A 15,580-nucleotide genomic window follows, 5' to 3' on the forward strand; every position below is an offset into this window, starting at 1 on the left:
TGGCAGTGTTGGTTGCCTATCGCGATGACTCTAGGCTGGAGTAGGGACTGCAGAATGTACATCTGATTTCTCCAAATTAGAAGACTCCTCCTCCTCCCATTCACCTGAGGAACTATCGATTGAGATAGCTGCATCTTTGGGTAGCGACTTGGAAGCTTCCCTGGTTGATTTGGATGGTGTAACATCTGGCTAAAATAGCTGCTTTCTGATCGGCTTCTAGTTATTCTAGCAACAGTGACCTGTTCCTTCTTTACCTGTGGAATAGGAGCATTCTGGGAGGTCTTAGTAACTTTCTTCCGTGAATTAGGCCCCTTTTTAGCCCCCCTTTCCACTTCCCTTGCTGCTGCTAGCTCACATACCTACTGGATCTTCTTTGGTGAATAGAAAGTGGCTCCGCTAGTCTTCTGCTGAGGAACAGGGAAGATAAGGGCTTTACCATGCTTCTTCTTCTTCTTTTCATTAATAAAGGCCTCTCTGAGGTGCTTGTTCTCTGTTTTTAGGAGGGAGACTTGTACTGCCAAATGATGCATACTGTGAGAGAGTTTCTGCTGGTCTTCCTTCCTCTTTTCATCATGAACTTCTTCTATTACACTTCTAACTAGTCTCTCTATCTTCCTCCAGTCATTAGCACTTAGAACTAAGCTTCCTAAATCACCAATGGATGACCTTTCCTCCTTTTTCTTGAATTGATCAAGGATAGTAGCTGGATTAAAGGGATGAAGGCTAGTACAACTAAAGGCCTTGAGAACCAGTTTCTCAGTGAAAGTATAGTCCCAAGCAAGGTAGAATAACTGGAAGAAGTCCCTTTTCATGATAGCTAAGAGGCCTTGGCATCTAAACATGAAATCAGCAAGCCTTTTACTATAGAATATACTCAGGGGCTTGAACATGCAGATATCTAAGGATTGGAGGCTGTGGGTTGAATGAGAGGGATATATGGCTAGCAGAATCCTATTCTCATCACAGAAGTTGAGAAAATCCTTGGAGATATGAGAGCTGTGGCCATCAAGGATAAGTAGGTGCCAGGAACACCTAGCCTTCATCTTTGTCTCCCTATCAAAGACCTTCTCCAGCCACTGAAGCCCTAGTTGATTGTTTATCCATCCAGTAGATGACGAGGTGAAGAAACATTGATGAATTGAGGGGTCAAAGTCTTATAACCAAGTATCTTGGATATTGCCACTTGCAGCCTGATAGATCAGGGCTGGAGAGAGAGTAGAACCATCAGCACAGATACAGGCAAGTATCGTTATCCATTCACAGTTTCTGTCCTGGATCATCTGCTTAATCCTTCCTTCTTCATATAGCTGTCGAGAAAAGATATGCTTCTGTTTTGAAAGGATACCAATTAGGAAACCTTTCTCATCCATATTGTAGATATGCCTAGGATCAACATTGTATTCCTCGATTTTCTATTACATTAACTTGAAATATTGAGTATATCTGACTTCCGAATCAGCCTTCTTCCTTGAGGCATCCATTCCTGTTACCTAGGTAGATAGTAGTGCTTCCTCATGTCTCTTCACAAAATGATCAGCCCATGACTTTCCGGCATATTTTCCCGATATATCTTCAGCAAATGAGCGTATCATCTCCCTAGTAGGTGGAAGCCCTCTCTGTATCAGGTCAGATATATATTTTAACAACTCCTTCTCTTGCCTTGGGTTGAGTAGCTGTTGGTCCTGATTCTTCTGGTCAATAGAGCCCTGAACACCCCTCCATCTTTTAGACAAAGTAGAACGATCAACGCTGTAGGCTCTTGCAACTTGAGACAAATTAACTTTTTCTTCAAGCTTCAGCGATCCCAATGCTGCAATCGCATCATCAATTGGGGCCATATTGGTGGAGTTATCGCTCAGTAAATTGAGGGGTAAATGTGAGAAAGTGTGCATCATGTTGCGTTACGCGAAGAAACACGGTATATTTCCTTATTCCTGAAGCTCCTAACTAGCCATATTTAGCACTGGTGATGCCGCATTTAGCGGTAAGATTGCCTTCCTAAGCTTACAGGGCCTGATAACCAATGAAATTGGATTATATAAGCATATACAGTATAGGGAAACCTTCGGGAATAGGGTAAGATTTGACAGCAACCGTCAGTTTCCCTATTGCGGGGTTTTACTGTACTACAACACGTTTCGAGTCTAACCCAACTGCCTTCCTTTACGAAGTGCATGAACGCTGGTGCCTCCACGGCTCTCCAGTTGTTTCAAAAATCCGTCCTTCTCACCAGTGGTTTCAAATCCATCCTTCTCCATCACCCGCGTCTCACTCAGCAACGCGGAATACTTGAAAGCTTCCCCATGCGCCTCTTTAAAGTGCTTTTTTGAGCGCACATTCCCTTCCGAATCGCCCAAGACAGAGGGGACACCAGAATGATAACTTCCTCTAGCCAAGAGCGACGAAAGCACGAACGTTTCTGTAAGTGGGCTTCTCTGCTTCCTCGTCCTCCGGAGTGGTCGTCTCATACATCATCCGCGAATGTTTAGACCATTCAAACGTCGAGTATGGTTCCTTGTGTTGCTTTGCTTTGGCGCCTGGCCCGATTACCACCATGATGGTTCCCCCATCCGCACTCTCCAAAGCCGCAGCCTCGCCAGAGCCGTCGAATCGAGGGGACCTATGGTTATCGTGCAATCACATGAGGAGTCTTCGCCAAACTACCCTACACTAGTGAAGGAGCCATCGTACCCCTTTACAGAACACGGTACGTCACAGGGTGCACACATTGGCTTGTTCCAATCATAGAGGCTTGAACTGATACCCCCTCCCAAGTGAGGACCCAAACTGTCAACTATAAACCTGCACACAACGCTCCACGCACATACATCACCATATCACTTCCACATACAGACTAGGAAACCGCCCAATCTTCCACCCATGACAAGCTCCACATACCCATTCCATCAACACATTAACGAAACAAGTCAAATTCCTCGCAGCGAAACATTGTTCATCTTCGAGGAGGGAAGAACCAAAGGCTGGGGATTCATGTGATATAAACAAAAAGATGCTGACGTCAAGCTCGCCAGGGCAGGGCTTGCTCAGCTTGGCCTGAAAGGCTAGTCCACGATGCACCTGGCGGAACCAGAGATCAGGTTAGAAAAAGATTTGGTCAGAGAAGGGAACATGTTCAGTCAAAGAATCTCGCTCAGCGGGAGGCACTTGGCAACGATAGTCCAAGCAAAACCACACCCTGATTCATCACAGAGCCTGACCAGGCACTGGCTTCCTAGCTGGGATGGATGACAAGTTGACATTAGGGTTCATGGGGCTGGGACCGGGAGGAGACGCGCGCCGTGCCATCACCTGGCTGGCCGAGTTTGAGCGTGGGCGTCCCATCTGGGGAGGTGGCATGTGGTGCTGGGGTCCACCACCATAAGGGCCAGGGGACATGGAACGAGGAGGTCCGGCGTATGGTGCGGTGCTGTTGGATCTGGCACGCCCAGCGACCATGTTCGGGGGCATGTTACGCGGCCCTGGGCTCATGGAGCGCGGAGGTCCAGGAGGCATGTTCCGAGGGCCGGGGCTTGTGGAACGAGGACCGGGGGGCATGTTACGCGGACCTGGAGACATGGAGCGTGGAGCGGGGGACATGCGACCGTTGGCCGGGGAGAGAGATGGCGGGTGAGGAGAGCTCGGTCTGCTCGAGGGAGTCAGGGGTCCGGGAACTCCTCCTGGACCCATTGGAGAGCCCAGAGGGGGTCCACGGGCACGAGGTCCTGGCGGGCCTTGACGAGGCGGACCAGTGCGCGGCTTCACGGGGTGCTTGGACAGGCAGGTTCGAGGGACAACACCTTGCTGCGAACGGTCCATGCGAATGCAGAGCGCCTGTAGCAGGTTAGCCTGGATAGTGCTGGAGGTACAGGGTACAATATCCCACTCACCCATCCGTCGTCATATTCGTGCAGCATGCGGACCAACTGGCCGGCACGAAGTTCAAGTTCGTCATGCATGGATGGCTTGAAGTCGAGTTGGACGCGGTGGACATTGTTGGGAGGAGCTGGGGCAGGGCCGTGAGCGGAGCCACCTGCCACCGCGATCGGTGGAGGACCTGTGGGTGCTGGGCCGGGGGAGGCCGGAATGTCATCAGTCCACGCCGGGCTGGGAGGGACCATGCCGCCGTTGACGGGCGGAGGAGCCGGGAGATCATTCCGATGGCCAGTGGCCGCCATAGCCACGGCCGGAGCTGCAGCCGCTGCAGTAGCAGCAACTATCGCCGGCGCTGGATCGGGAAAATCTGGTGGAGGTCCAGCGGGAGCGTCGGGTTGGGGAGCAGCCGATGGAGTAGAAGGATGGCTTTCCTGAGGCACATCGCTGATGGGGCTCGATTCGAAGGGATTCTGAGGAGGGGTATTCGAGCGGGATACCGGGTCGTTGAAGGGATTCTGAGGAGTTGCTGCGGCGTTTGCAGCCCCGGGGCGTTCCCAAGGACTGCCCTGTTGCTGAGGAGAGAGTGCTTGATCCTGGGCGTGAGAGGCCGGAACTGCAGCGGCAGCGACTGGCAATGGGTTTCCTCCACTCTTGCGGTTTTCAGCGAACGTGGGCGAGAACTGGGTGACGGGGCGAAGACTGAGGCGTGGTGCGGTAGACATGGTCCGTTGGGTGCGGATGCTAGGGGCAGGCTCGACTATGGGTGGTGGGAAGGCATTTTGCATGGCCGACTTCTCGTCGTCGATGGATTTTTGCTCTGCGACCTTGTTCTTCTTGCGGCGGTAAAGGAACAGCACACCGACAAGGAGCGCGCCAATTGCGACGAGAATGCCGAGGGCCAGACCGGCTTTGGCACCGCCAGACATGCCACTACTGGCGGAGGTAGACTCAGCAGCCTGAGCAGCCCCTGTGGACGTGGATGAAGGCAGCAGGGCAGTGTTTGTAGCCGCTAGAAGAGTCCCTGCAAGAGTGGGTGACGAGGTCGCAACCATCAACGTCGATGCGGTTTTCCTGGACGATGTTTCGATGGCATCGTCGGTTTCGCCCTTGGGAGTTTGCTTTGCGGGACCTGGAGGCCGAGTCGTAGTGGGTTCTCGAACCGCTGGGTCGATGAGTGTCTTTGGCGGCTGGGTCACCCAGACGGCATCGCCTTCGAAGGTCTTTGGCATCGTCTTGATAACCACCGAAACCACCGTCTTGACGCCGTCCCCGTTACGGTCCTTAACCTTTGTGAAAGTGTCTTCCTCATCCGGGTCGCGCTCGAGCTGTCGCAGCACGGGGTGGTGCAAACGTCCGGGATGATGGGCCATGTTGGGAAGATGGCCGATGCAATGCAGGTGGTGCTGGAAATGCCGAAAAGACGGTGTCAATGCGAAGAAGCAAGGTGAAGACGTAGAATGACGCTCGACGTCCTCCAAGTGGCTGCGTTGCAAGGAATGTGTCGACGTCCCCAGGCTGACTGCTCAGGGGCGGGTGGAATGTAGGTCAACTACCCTAAGCACTGAACATTAAGGAGTGAATGGGTTGCAAAAAGAGCGAATGGCGACGGCTGAGGTCGATGAACGAAGGGCGAACGACAGCCGGGTCGCGAGTGAAGCAAACGCAGGGAGTGGGTGAGGGTGCAGAGGGAGGGTGAGGTGGAGAATGGGCGCAGGGCAGCGAGAAGAAGAGGACCCCGACGAAACACGACAGCGTCTTTCGCTTGCTTCGCCCGTCACGTGTGTGAACCTGAGTACCTGAGTAGCCTAGCTTGTTTATTTCGCCATCCCATGTCCTCGCGCTTGGGCCCAGGCACACTCCCGCGGTGATTGGTTGTTTCATCAAATTGTCCCGCTGCCTTGATGAGCCCGAGCTATTTTCGTAGACGGCATCCTCACCATGCGAAGCCACCAAGAGGTCATCAAATACATATATGACCTAGGTAATTATTACTGCCTCTGATTGCCTCTTCCATCTCCTAGTCATCCTCCTGCTCGTGTGTTTCACCAACAGCTGCTGGGCTGCATTTGCCGCGTTTGGGACTGTCAAGGCTCCTCGCCGTGCAAGGCTGACCAACCGACACATCGCAATTTCGCCCTCGTATGTTTGCATCTGATGTTTTGATGTTTTTGATGTTTTGACCGCAGAGAGGCTGTGTCCGTGCCAATAGGAGACATCAAAGTTCAAAGAAGTGCAAATAAAATGGAAAACGAGAGGGAGCTGCGTGTCAGGAAGTTCGCGAGAACAGGTGACGGGGAGATGAGTGGAGCGTGCCAAGCGAACGGTTGGAATCTGCCAAGTTGCGCTAAACTTTGGGGGGACTAGGGGGGACAACATCCGATAGACAGACCAGGGTCGTGTGTTTGCAGACCATGACGCCTCTCCACCTTTCTTCGTGCTGGCAGAACATTCTATCAACAAGTATCCCGGATTCCGTTCTATTATACCATGATGGTTGGTTCCTAGAGATTTTGACTTGACCCCATTCCTCCTGTCAAAGCCCCTTCATCCAAGGAGACGTTCGCCAGACGAAAGGAAAGAGGTCGAAGCATGCGACGCATATCTGTTTCTCATTATCCTTCAATACAGTGTTATGATTGATTGACCATGTCATGTCGACCATCGAATCTCAACTCCTCCTCGAGGTCAACAAGGCCATCCAGGGCCGCCACGCCCACCAGCTTCAATCCATCCTGGTCATCGAGCCCCCATTCCCGCCAATATACGAGCAGTTGATTGCCCATCTAAAAACGAAGTATCCACGAAACAACCCTTCATCGGAAGAGAACCTCGAACACATCGTCCGCGCCAATGTCTCCGAGACCGAAGAGGGCGAGGATGAGCAAGGGCGCCCCGTCCCCAACTGGAGTCCCATGGTCTCGTTCCTCGCCTGCTGGATGTCCTTTATTCGCGACGTCAACGTCGAGAACCTCTTGGAGACCTACGAACGCCTGAGCGATCTCCAACAAAAAGCCAATTCGGCACTTCAACACGCCACAAAGGGTATTCTGATCCTCCCCACCGTCATCGCCTACGCCAACGTCTTCTCCCGCGTCGCCATCGGCCTGGACAAGCGGCCCGAACTGATCGCCCACATCGTTTCGGCGGCCTCTTCCTCCGACGAAGGCCGTGCGGAATCGTTGCCGGAGAAAGCGGCAAACATCCTGCGCAATGCATTCACCACATGCCTCAACGACCGCAACACGGCACCGCGAGGCATCACTCCCCAGGGCAAACCAGACGGCAAGAAAATTGGCATCTACAAAATGGCCAATATATGCCTGAGGATCTTGTTCCAGTGCCAGAAACTCGACAACTGCCAGACCATCTTCAACAACATCCAAAACTCATCTCCGCCCCTCCACATCTACCCGGCGTCCGAGCGCGTGACCTACCTCTACTACCTAGGCCGCTACCACTTCGCCTGTACGCACTTCTTCGCCGCGCAACTCGCCCTGCAACGCGCATACGACGAATGCCCCACCGTCTCCTCCTGTAACCCCCAGCGACGCCTTCTCCTCATCTACCTCATCGCCTCGAACCTCCTCCTCGGCCGCCTCCCTTCGCCATCCCTCTACACGCGCCCGGAAGCCGTCGGCCTGCGGGAACACTTTGAGCCCCTCGCCAAGGCCATCCGAACCGGCGACCTCGCACTGTTTCGCCGCATCACCTCGCTCGACCTGTCGCACCCATCCGCGCGCTTCCTCTCCCGCCATCGACTCTTCTACCAGCTGGCAAACTACTGCGAAATCTTTGTCTGGCGCAGCCTCTTCCGCCGCGTGTTCCTCTTGACGGGGAAACAGGGCGACACCGATCGCAGCGCCCCGACGCTGGATCTCCACGCGGTCCTCGCCGCGTTCCGGCTCCTGGAGACTCGCGCACGGAATATGACGCCTGCGATGGAAAAGGCGGATTCCGGAGGACCGGGAAATCGACATATTTCGCTCGCGTTGGCGGATTTTAGCACACCATCGGCGGCGGCGGCGGTGGACGGGTACGAGTATGTGGATGAAGACTTTGACGGCGTAGAAGGGGTCGTGCCGTACGTGCATAGTCCAGATATCATGGAGATGGAGGCGATTTGTGCGTCGTTGATCACGCAGGGGTTTCTGAATGGGTACATTTCGCACAAGTTGAGCAAGTTTGCGGTCATGGGGGCGAGGAGGCCGGGTGGGGCGGCCAAGAATGGGTTTCCGAATGTGTGGGCGGTGATTAAAACTAGGAGTGGGGAGGAAGTGTTTGGGTGGAAGGAGGGTGCAAAGGGTGGGGTTGGGCCGGGCATGGGAGGGGGAACGGTGGTGAGACTCTCTGGGGCAAGACCAGCGGGGGCATAGTAGGGGGTTCCGGATTCGCTAATTCGATGGTATGTCTTCTTGTGAGCTAAAGTTGGATCGACATTGAATAGTTTGATACCCTGGCGAGCGGATATGGATGCACCTGACAAAGGAGACAGGGAAGGACAAATACTAAGCTTTTCGAGGAAGCAAAGTCCTACAAAATCTAACAGTGATTTGACCGATGTTCTGTCTCGGAGCTGCTCGAACTAGTCCTAATAGTGGTTTCGAAGGCGATCTTTCGTGAGGATAGATAGCCGCTTGTCCTCCAACCATCCAGTTCGTCAGTCCTCTGAGCCAGGGACGCCCGTGTCCGTCGTGTGATCTTGTGGCAAAAGGAGCCGTCTCCGAAGGCTCCCGATCCTCGGCGGACGTATGGGCCCCAGCTTAGGCACGTTCTCAGGGACTTATCGACCTTCTGGAGCAGGCGACCTGGTTCTACAACGCTTCATCTGGGGCATCCTAATTAGCAGGAAGAACAGCGAAAGCTTCCATCAGACTAATGGCCTACAGATACATGAACCCCTGCACATTGGCCTACTGTCTTCCTTTCCATGGCCAACGTGCTGCTGCTTCGGGTTCACTGCTTGCCATGATATCAAGCCCGGCGCCTGAGTACGACCCAACACTCCTTGGCTCTTTTAGGCACGGCTGAAGAAAAATCGCGTGGGGTCTTGGGCTAGCTGGCAATGGCCTACCTTCCGGTCTGCCTTCTAACATTTCTTGGAGAGCTGCTCTCTTCTCGCTAATCATCGTCATCAAAATCGAACCCAGTGAACTGCGCCACTTGCTGGGGATCGACCCTTGGTGGATGCGCTGCGTGGTCTCGTTTCTCTGCTGGCTCTGCTTCCTGGGCGTGACCTTTGGCTTCTGCTTCCGCAGCCTCAGCTTCCTCTCGGGCTACATGATCCATTTCCTGCTTGGTGGGTGCGCTCTCCGTCCAGGGATCCTTGCCTCGGTCAAGCAGGTGTTGGCATGCCATGAGATTCCCCGAGCGGATCTTGCTGTCGTCGGGCCAGGGTACCCACGAAAGCCCCTTCTCGCGCATGTCTTTGAGCCACTCTGCTTGTTGAGCCGTAACAGAAGCGGTTGGCGCATTCTCCTTAGTAGTATCGCCGGTTGGGGCAGGTGCGGGACCGCCGTGTGCGGCGGGAGTACCAAGGCCATTCGCGGGAACTAGTGGTGACGTGACATTACCCTTCTCCTTGACCTCTTCCGCCTCCGAGGTGCCTCTGGGGATGTGCTCGCGATAGGTGAGAGGGACGGTATGCTGAGAAATGTGCTTGGCGTACTGGAGGAGTTCGGCAGAGGAAACTGGTCGAGCATTCACTGCTGACTGGGACATGGGCAGACGCAGAATCTCGCGACGCAGTTGGGCTAGGGTGCGGACGGAAGCCTTGAGGTGTGCTTCAAGAGCATCGGCCTCTGCACGTAGAGCTAGGATGCGGGAATGATTCGCCTGGTGCTTCTCGACTGAGGGCATTGTTAGCGTTGCGCAGAGAGGGATAAGGGCAAGGTGGAGAGGGTTACGCTGTGCTAGTGCCTCACTCAGGGCATCGTCGGCAGCTACGAGGTCGACGGCGGCATGCGGGGACGGGTTGAAGGAGACAATCGAGTCGATGAGCGTCGTCAGGGCCTTCTCCAGGCCGTCAAACCTGGGCTGCAAGACTGCATCCATTACACAGTACGGTCAACTCGGCGGACGGTTTCCACCAGACAACGCGCGGGACTCGGCAACATTGAAAGAAGTTGGGAGCACGGACCATACGCTCTCGGTCACATGACCCTACCATTCGATGTTCTCAAGTGCTCACACTTCCAAAGGCTGGAACTGGTCAACTGGTGCCACTACGGATACATATCTAGGTACTCCCTCCAGTACTGTGTACCCAGCGCACCACCTGCACATGATAACTCAAGTGCATGTGACCGGGCGGACGGATTCGTCCACGGGTGCGGGAAATTGATGGCTCCATTTGCAGCGTACATGTACATATATGTATGTAGACGGCTATAGGGCTGGCTAACTCGGCCATCCGATGGGCGCCAATAGCACGGCACTCTTGGAACTGCTAACCCGTGGTCTGGCAGTCATCACTCCCACTGTCGTGTACTACAAGTAGACGGAAATACTGGTCCTCTACTCCGTACTGTACAGAGTAGGTACTTGTACTCTCTTGCCGCTAGACTAAGTAAGCGTCGCAACGCTGCCGCACGCGGGCGGCTTCAGAGCTGCTTCCCCCAAGACACCTCTTTCTGCCCAGACCTCCTTGCCCGCCCATTCCATCTCCAGCTATACTTGTACATACGCTCCTCCACGACTTCCTCCTGGCACCTCACCCTCGTACCCGTCTCTCGACAGCATTTGCCCATCCGTCTGCGGCCTGCCCGCCCTTCACCCCATCTGCCATCTATAGATCGCGGACCGCGTGCTGCGCCTCGCCCACCCCTCCACCCTCTACCACCCCGAAGAAACAGAACCGAGTCCCGCCACCTCAAGGCCGCTGCCTCCCTCCGCAACTACCTGCGCGCTGCCCTCCACCACCTCCACCTCGTCTTTCGCTACGCACTCACGCCTGCTACACATTTACGGCTTCCGGTGCGCTTCGGCCAAGACCCGCCCTCAATCATGGGTAAATCGTAAGTGTGCACACTCCCCTCGGCCACCACCATCTATGCGCCCCACCTCTCCCAGCGCGCTGGCCCCTTCTACTTTGCGCGAGCCCCAAAGCGCCGCCCACCTGCATTCACTCCGCCGACACGTACCGGCCAGGAGCAAACCTCGGAATCATGGCAACGACCTGTGCACTCACCCCTTCCTCGCTTCCACGCCGGCGCTACCTGCATCCGATCCGCTGTGCCCGCCATGAGCATGGAGAACAAAACATACCGCTCCCAGGGAAACTCTTCAGAGCGCAAACCGTTTGGATCGCACGCCGTCCCTCTGCTTGCGGGCGAGCACCCTCCGCTCAAGTCCGCGCCGCTACACCATCAACATGTACCAACCTACAATGAACCTGGCTACGGACACTACTGCCAACGTCGACAGCCAGGACCTTTGCCGAAGAGTTGGCCGCGGGGCCGCATGTCGACCGCATTTGTATAGAGGACGAGACGCTGACTGTACACTACCACAGCCAGAGCAAGCTTTCCCAGCAGGAGCTGGCCGATCTCCAGAAAGCGACCCATTTCGACAAGAAGGAGCTGCAGCAGTGGTACAAGGGTACGCATGGCTGGCCGTGGGATGCAGACGCGGGCTGACCCGAGGCAGGTTTCTTGAAGGACTGCCCCTCTGGCATGCTCACCAAGGAGGAGTTCCAAAAGATCTACAAGCAGTTCTTCCCCTTCGGCGACCCGTCATCATTTGCAGATTACGTCTTCAACGTATTCGACGCGGATAAATCAGGCACCATTGACTTCAAGGAGTTCATCTGCGCCCTGAGTGTTACGAGCCGAGGCAAGATGGAGGACAAGCTCGATTGGGCCTTCCAGCTCTATGATATCGATGGCGATGGGAAGATCAGCTACGAGGAGATGCTGGCTATTGTCGAAGCGATATACAAGATGGTGGGCGTAGCCCAACTCATGCCTACTCGTGAATCCGCTAATGACTTCGCAGGTTGGCTCCATGGTCAAGCTGCCAGAAGACGAAGATACCCCCGAGAAGCGCGTGCGCAAGATCTTCAGGATGATGGACAAGGACGAGAACGGCAGCCTCGACATGGCCGAATTCAAGGAGGGCTCCAAGCGCGACGAGACCATTGTCTCGGCGCTCTCTCTCTATGACGGCCTCGTTTGATGCCGTACCTGGCAGACATTTGCCTCTACCTTGTCTCCATTATATCCCCTGTCGCCTTGATATCAACGGTGCATTTCGAACGGGTTTTGTTCTGCGTGCCTCGCGGCGTGCGGCTGGTGAAGTCTGATATATCGCTTCGGCGTACGGGACGGACACCACCATTGATGTATAAACGGAATGCTGAATGCTTTCTGGCTGCGACGAACGTCCAGCTGGATATAGCCTACTCGGGCAGGTCGTTCCTTGACGCCGGTATCGCAGTCGACAATAGAGGAATGAGTACTATTTAACATGCTTGTGGAAAGTGGTGATGACGAGACTGTATACTCTGGCATACCCGACGAGGTTACCTTGTCGATCCATGTACGATGACATAAGCGCTTGGCGACCCAGTGGTGTGGCTTCGCAAAGGTGTACGACTAAGCTTTGGACAGCTATCCTGTAGCCCAGACAGTCTTTCTCTCATTCCTCTCTCAAATTGACCTGAACCACCATAATCCTCCTCTAGCGCTGCGCACTTCTGCGTCGCGCGTGCCCTCCCTATTCCGCAAAACCCGCTCCACAGAACTCGGCAGAGGCGAGCGGCCCTACCGGACGTCCAGGAATTTCCACGAGAAGGCGACACTGCCCTGATTCCTCGACCGCATTGCGGTGACTGATTGCCAGCAACGCCCGGCGCTCTCGGCGCACCCCTTTACACATACGCACCATGCGGCGCCTCGACATATCACGGGGGAGCAGTCTCCTTGCTGCGTTTCTTGCTCTGACTGCCTCACCTACCTCAGCATTCTACTTCCCCGGTGTAGCACCGACGTCCTACAAGACCGGGGATCACGTCCCACTCCACGTCGACCGTATCACCCCCGCCGATTCCAACAATGATCCCAAGCTTCGTTCCGTCTTCTCTTTCGACTACTACTATGACAATCTCCACTTTTGTAAACCCGAAGGGGGACCACAGTACATCCGCGAGAGCCTAGGGAGCATACTGTTTGGGGATCGTATACAGACGAGCCCCTTCGAACTGAAGATGGCCGTAAACGAGTCGTGTAAGGCGCTTTGCACAGACCAGGTCTTCACACCAGAGGACGCGAACTTCGTAAATTCAAAAATATACATGGGCTATGACATCAATTGGTTAATAGATGGGTTGCCAGCAGCCCAACTGCTCCAGGAGGAGGGCTCGGGTCAGGTGTTCTACAGCCCCGGTTTTGCGCTTGGGACGGTGGACGGCGAGCAGGCCATGTTGCACAACCACTATGATATCTGGATCGACTACCACGAGGCGGGACCCAACCAGTTCCGAGTAGTTGGTGTGCTTGTGGATCCATTCTCTACTACAGGTGCGGCGCTCCAAGATGATGGGTCGTGGCAGTGCGGCGATCCCGAGCATCCAGTTGTCCTTAGCGTGGTTGCAGACACAAAGGTTACCTTCACCTATAGCGTCTTTTGGAGATTGAGCCCGACCCCGTTCGCAACTCGCTGGGACAAGTATCTCCATGTGTACGATGCGAAGATCCACTGGTTCTCTCTGATCAACTCTGCCGTCATTGTCGTCTTCCTGATTGGGATGGTCAGCACCATCCTGGTGCGTACGCTTAAGAAGGACATCGCCAGGTACAACCGTCTCGAGCAGTTTACGCTTGAGGATTTTGGCGCAAACGGGTCGGTTGAAGAAGGTGTGCAAGAGGATTCTGGCTGGAAGCTTGTCCACGGCGACGTCTTCCGCCCGCCCAAGAATCCCCTCCTCCTGTCCGTCATGATCGGCAATGGTGCCCAGCTCTTCATGATGGCAGGTCTGACGATTGGTGAGTGGTTCAACTGGAATGATCCCAATGGATTGACTAACATTCGTAGTCTTTGCGCTCCTTGGCTTCCTGTCTCCCAGTAACCGTGGAGCGCTCGGCACCGTCATAATCATCTTCTACACACTCTTTGGCTTCGTCGGCGGCTACATCTCCGCCAGAGTCTACAAGTTCTTTCACGGTGAATCCTGGAAGCAGAACTTCTTCTATACCCCTGTCGCCCTCCCTGGCTTTGTCTTTGCCGTTTTCTTCCTGCTGAATCTCTTCGTCTGGGCCCGTGGGGCCTCGGGCGCGGTACCTTTCACCACAATGCTCATCCTAGTCATAATCTGGTTCGTCATTAGTGTCCCACTCAGTTTTGCAGGCTCCTGGATTGGGTTTAAGCAGCCCGTCATCGGCACTCCTGTTCGCACCAACCAAATCCCCCGCCAGATCCCTCCGTCAGGAGGTTACCTGCGACCTATTCCCTCCATGCTCCTTGCTGGTATCCTGCCCTTCGGCGCCATCTTCGTCGAGATTTACTACATCATGAACTCGATTTGGTTCTCAAAGGTTTACTACATGTTCGGCTTCCTGTTCATCTGTTTCGGACTGATGATCATAACGAGTGCCGCCGTGACGGTCCTGATGATTTACTTCCTGCTCTGCGCAGAGGACTACCACTGGCAGTGGCGTAGTTTCTTCACTGCGGGAGCAAGCGCCTTCTACGTGTTTGCCAGCGCCTTGTTGTACTGGCTCAAAATGGTGAGCTTTGCAAGTTGGACGAGTGGCATTCTTTATTTGGGGTATAGCGCTTTGTTGAGTCTGTTGTTCTTCTTTTTGACGGGTAAGACACCTTGTGCTGATAAGGCTAGCTCAAAGAGCAGTAGCTGACGTTTTGACAGGTACCATTGGCTTCTTTGCCAGCTGGATGTTTGTGCTCAAAATCTATCGGTCAATTAAGGTTGATTAAGCGACTGCACGAATTCCGCCGAGTCTCTGCTACTGGTGGTGTAAAATTTCGATACTCGCTCGGGTTCGTTTACGGCAGAAGAATCTTTTTCCGCTGGGTTTCTCCCTCCGCAATCCGTTTATCCGGCTTTTGTTGGCTCTTGTTCTCCTCGAGAAGAGGCAAGGGACAACTCAACAGGAGCTTGCTTGTCCTTTGGCAATGTTACATATCTGTTGGTAGTCGCAGAGGGATGAAGCATTTATATTAGCATCTTAGTAGCGTATTTATAGCTACAGTCTACAGAATAATATAAAATCTAAATATTACCCTATAGTTTTCTACTTCTAATATTCTAGCTAGCTTACTTACTTCCTTAGAGGGCTTAGCTAGGTAATTTTTTTTATTTAGAATAGCTAGTATTAGAGTAAAGGCAATTTAGCTATATACTCTAGATATAATCTTAATAACTATATATAACGTACTTGATAAGCGAGCGGCGCGGACAAGCGAGCGGCGCGGACAAGCGAGCGGCGCGCATCGCGCGACCACACGCGTTACTACCTTCAACATGCGATGGATCAACCAACTTCCTCCCAATTACTTTTAAATGAGAGTCGAGTATTCCTTGCCCAATCTGCTATTGCACAAGGCCAATTTCAAAAGGTTAAACCAGCTGCAAGGGCATACGGTGCTCCTGAAACTACCCTTCGTCGACGATGTGCCGGAATCCCTTCACGATGTGACTGCACACCTAATTCAAAGAAGCTCACAAAGATCGAAGAATCCGTTATTCTTGAGC

The 15,580-nt window shown here is 53.9% G+C and overlaps 7 protein-coding genes across 7 annotated transcripts; 3 read left to right on the forward strand and 4 right to left on the reverse strand.

The window, feature by feature from the left end:
• Nucleotides 1-359: 359 nt before the first annotated feature.
• EI97DRAFT_388335 (uncharacterized protein) lies at nucleotides 360-530 on the reverse strand (the record flags this gene model as incomplete). The annotated part of the gene is made up of 1 exon (XM_033796179.1): nucleotides 360-530. One exon carries the CDS (start codon nucleotides 528-530, stop codon nucleotides 360-362), a length of 171 nt encoding a protein of 56 aa, XP_033648785.1.
• A 1,551-nt stretch (nucleotides 531-2,081) lies between these two features.
• On the reverse strand, nucleotides 2,082-2,717 carry EI97DRAFT_303070 (uncharacterized protein). The gene has a single exon (XM_033794542.1). The coding sequence runs from the start codon at nucleotides 2,466-2,468 to the stop codon at nucleotides 2,145-2,147; it is 324 nt and encodes a 107-aa protein (XP_033648786.1). The 5' UTR covers nucleotides 2,469-2,717; the 3' UTR covers nucleotides 2,082-2,144.
• Nucleotides 2,718-2,775: 58 nt separating this feature from the next.
• Nucleotides 2,776-5,590, reverse strand: EI97DRAFT_438015 (uncharacterized protein). Its single transcript, XM_033799465.1, has 2 exons — nucleotides 3,889-5,590; nucleotides 2,776-3,832 (listed from the first exon to the last, which is right to left on the reverse strand). Exons 1-2 carry the CDS (start codon nucleotides 5,241-5,243, stop codon nucleotides 3,205-3,207), a joined length of 1,983 nt encoding a protein of 660 aa, XP_033648787.1. The 5' UTR covers nucleotides 5,244-5,590; the 3' UTR covers nucleotides 2,776-3,204.
• Nucleotides 5,591-6,295: 705 nt separating this feature from the next.
• Nucleotides 6,296-8,389, forward strand: EI97DRAFT_438016 (uncharacterized protein). Its single transcript, XM_033799466.1, has one exon. It carries the CDS (start codon nucleotides 6,525-6,527, stop codon nucleotides 8,244-8,246), a length of 1,722 nt encoding a protein of 573 aa, XP_033648788.1. The 5' UTR covers nucleotides 6,296-6,524; the 3' UTR covers nucleotides 8,247-8,389.
• A 602-nt stretch (nucleotides 8,390-8,991) lies between these two features.
• EI97DRAFT_388332 (uncharacterized protein) lies at nucleotides 8,992-9,924 on the reverse strand (the record flags this gene model as incomplete). The annotated part of the gene is made up of 2 exons (XM_033796178.1): nucleotides 8,992-9,719; nucleotides 9,777-9,924. The coding sequence occupies 2 exons, from the start codon at nucleotides 9,922-9,924 to the stop codon at nucleotides 8,992-8,994; spliced, it is 876 nt and encodes a 291-aa protein (XP_033648789.1).
• Nucleotides 9,925-11,118: 1,194 nt separating this feature from the next.
• On the forward strand, nucleotides 11,119-12,045 carry EI97DRAFT_388336 (EF-hand; the record flags this gene model as incomplete). The annotated part of the gene is made up of 4 exons (XM_033796180.1): nucleotides 11,119-11,287; nucleotides 11,353-11,469; nucleotides 11,518-11,813; nucleotides 11,866-12,045. 4 exons carry the CDS (start codon nucleotides 11,119-11,121, stop codon nucleotides 12,043-12,045), a joined length of 762 nt encoding a protein of 253 aa, XP_033648790.1.
• Nucleotides 12,046-12,489: 444 nt separating this feature from the next.
• On the forward strand, nucleotides 12,490-15,108 carry EI97DRAFT_471346 (uncharacterized protein). Its single transcript, XM_033801830.1, has 3 exons — nucleotides 12,490-13,853; nucleotides 13,903-14,676; nucleotides 14,735-15,108. Exons 1-3 carry the CDS (start codon nucleotides 12,755-12,757, stop codon nucleotides 14,800-14,802), a joined length of 1,941 nt encoding a protein of 646 aa, XP_033648791.1. The 5' UTR covers nucleotides 12,490-12,754; the 3' UTR covers nucleotides 14,803-15,108.
• Nucleotides 15,109-15,580: the final 472 nt, after the last annotated feature.

This window comes from Westerdykella ornata (genome assembly GCF_010094085.1).
Source record: "Westerdykella ornata strain CBS 379.55 unplaced genomic scaffold EI97scaffold_75, whole genome shotgun sequence".
NCBI lineage: Eukaryota > Fungi > Ascomycota > Dothideomycetes > Pleosporales > Sporormiaceae > Westerdykella > Westerdykella ornata.

Bases quoted from the DNA above. Each gene is read 5' to 3' on its own strand.
- EI97DRAFT_303070 (XM_033794542.1), bottom strand. From the start codon at position 2,468: ATGAGACGACCACTCCGGAGGACGAGGAAGCAGAGAAGCCCACTTACA.
- EI97DRAFT_438015 (XM_033799465.1), bottom strand. From the start codon at position 5,243: ATGGCCCATCATCCCGGACGTTTGCACCACCCCGTGCTGCGACAGCTC. The intron at 3,833-3,888 runs GGTGAGTGGGAT...TAACCTGCTACA, and splicing joins CACGAATATGACGACGGATG to GGCGCTCTGCATTCGCATGG.
- EI97DRAFT_438016 (XM_033799466.1), top strand. From the start codon at position 6,525: ATGTCGACCATCGAATCTCAACTCCTCCTCGAGGTCAACAAGGCCATC.
- EI97DRAFT_471346 (XM_033801830.1), top strand. From the start codon at position 12,755: ATGCGGCGCCTCGACATATCACGGGGGAGCAGTCTCCTTGCTGCGTTT. The intron at 13,854-13,902 runs GTGAGTGGTTCA...TAACATTCGTAG, and splicing joins GATGGCAGGTCTGACGATTG to TCTTTGCGCTCCTTGGCTTC. The intron at 14,677-14,734 runs GTAAGACACCTT...ACGTTTTGACAG, and splicing joins GTTGTTCTTCTTTTTGACGG to GTACCATTGGCTTCTTTGCC.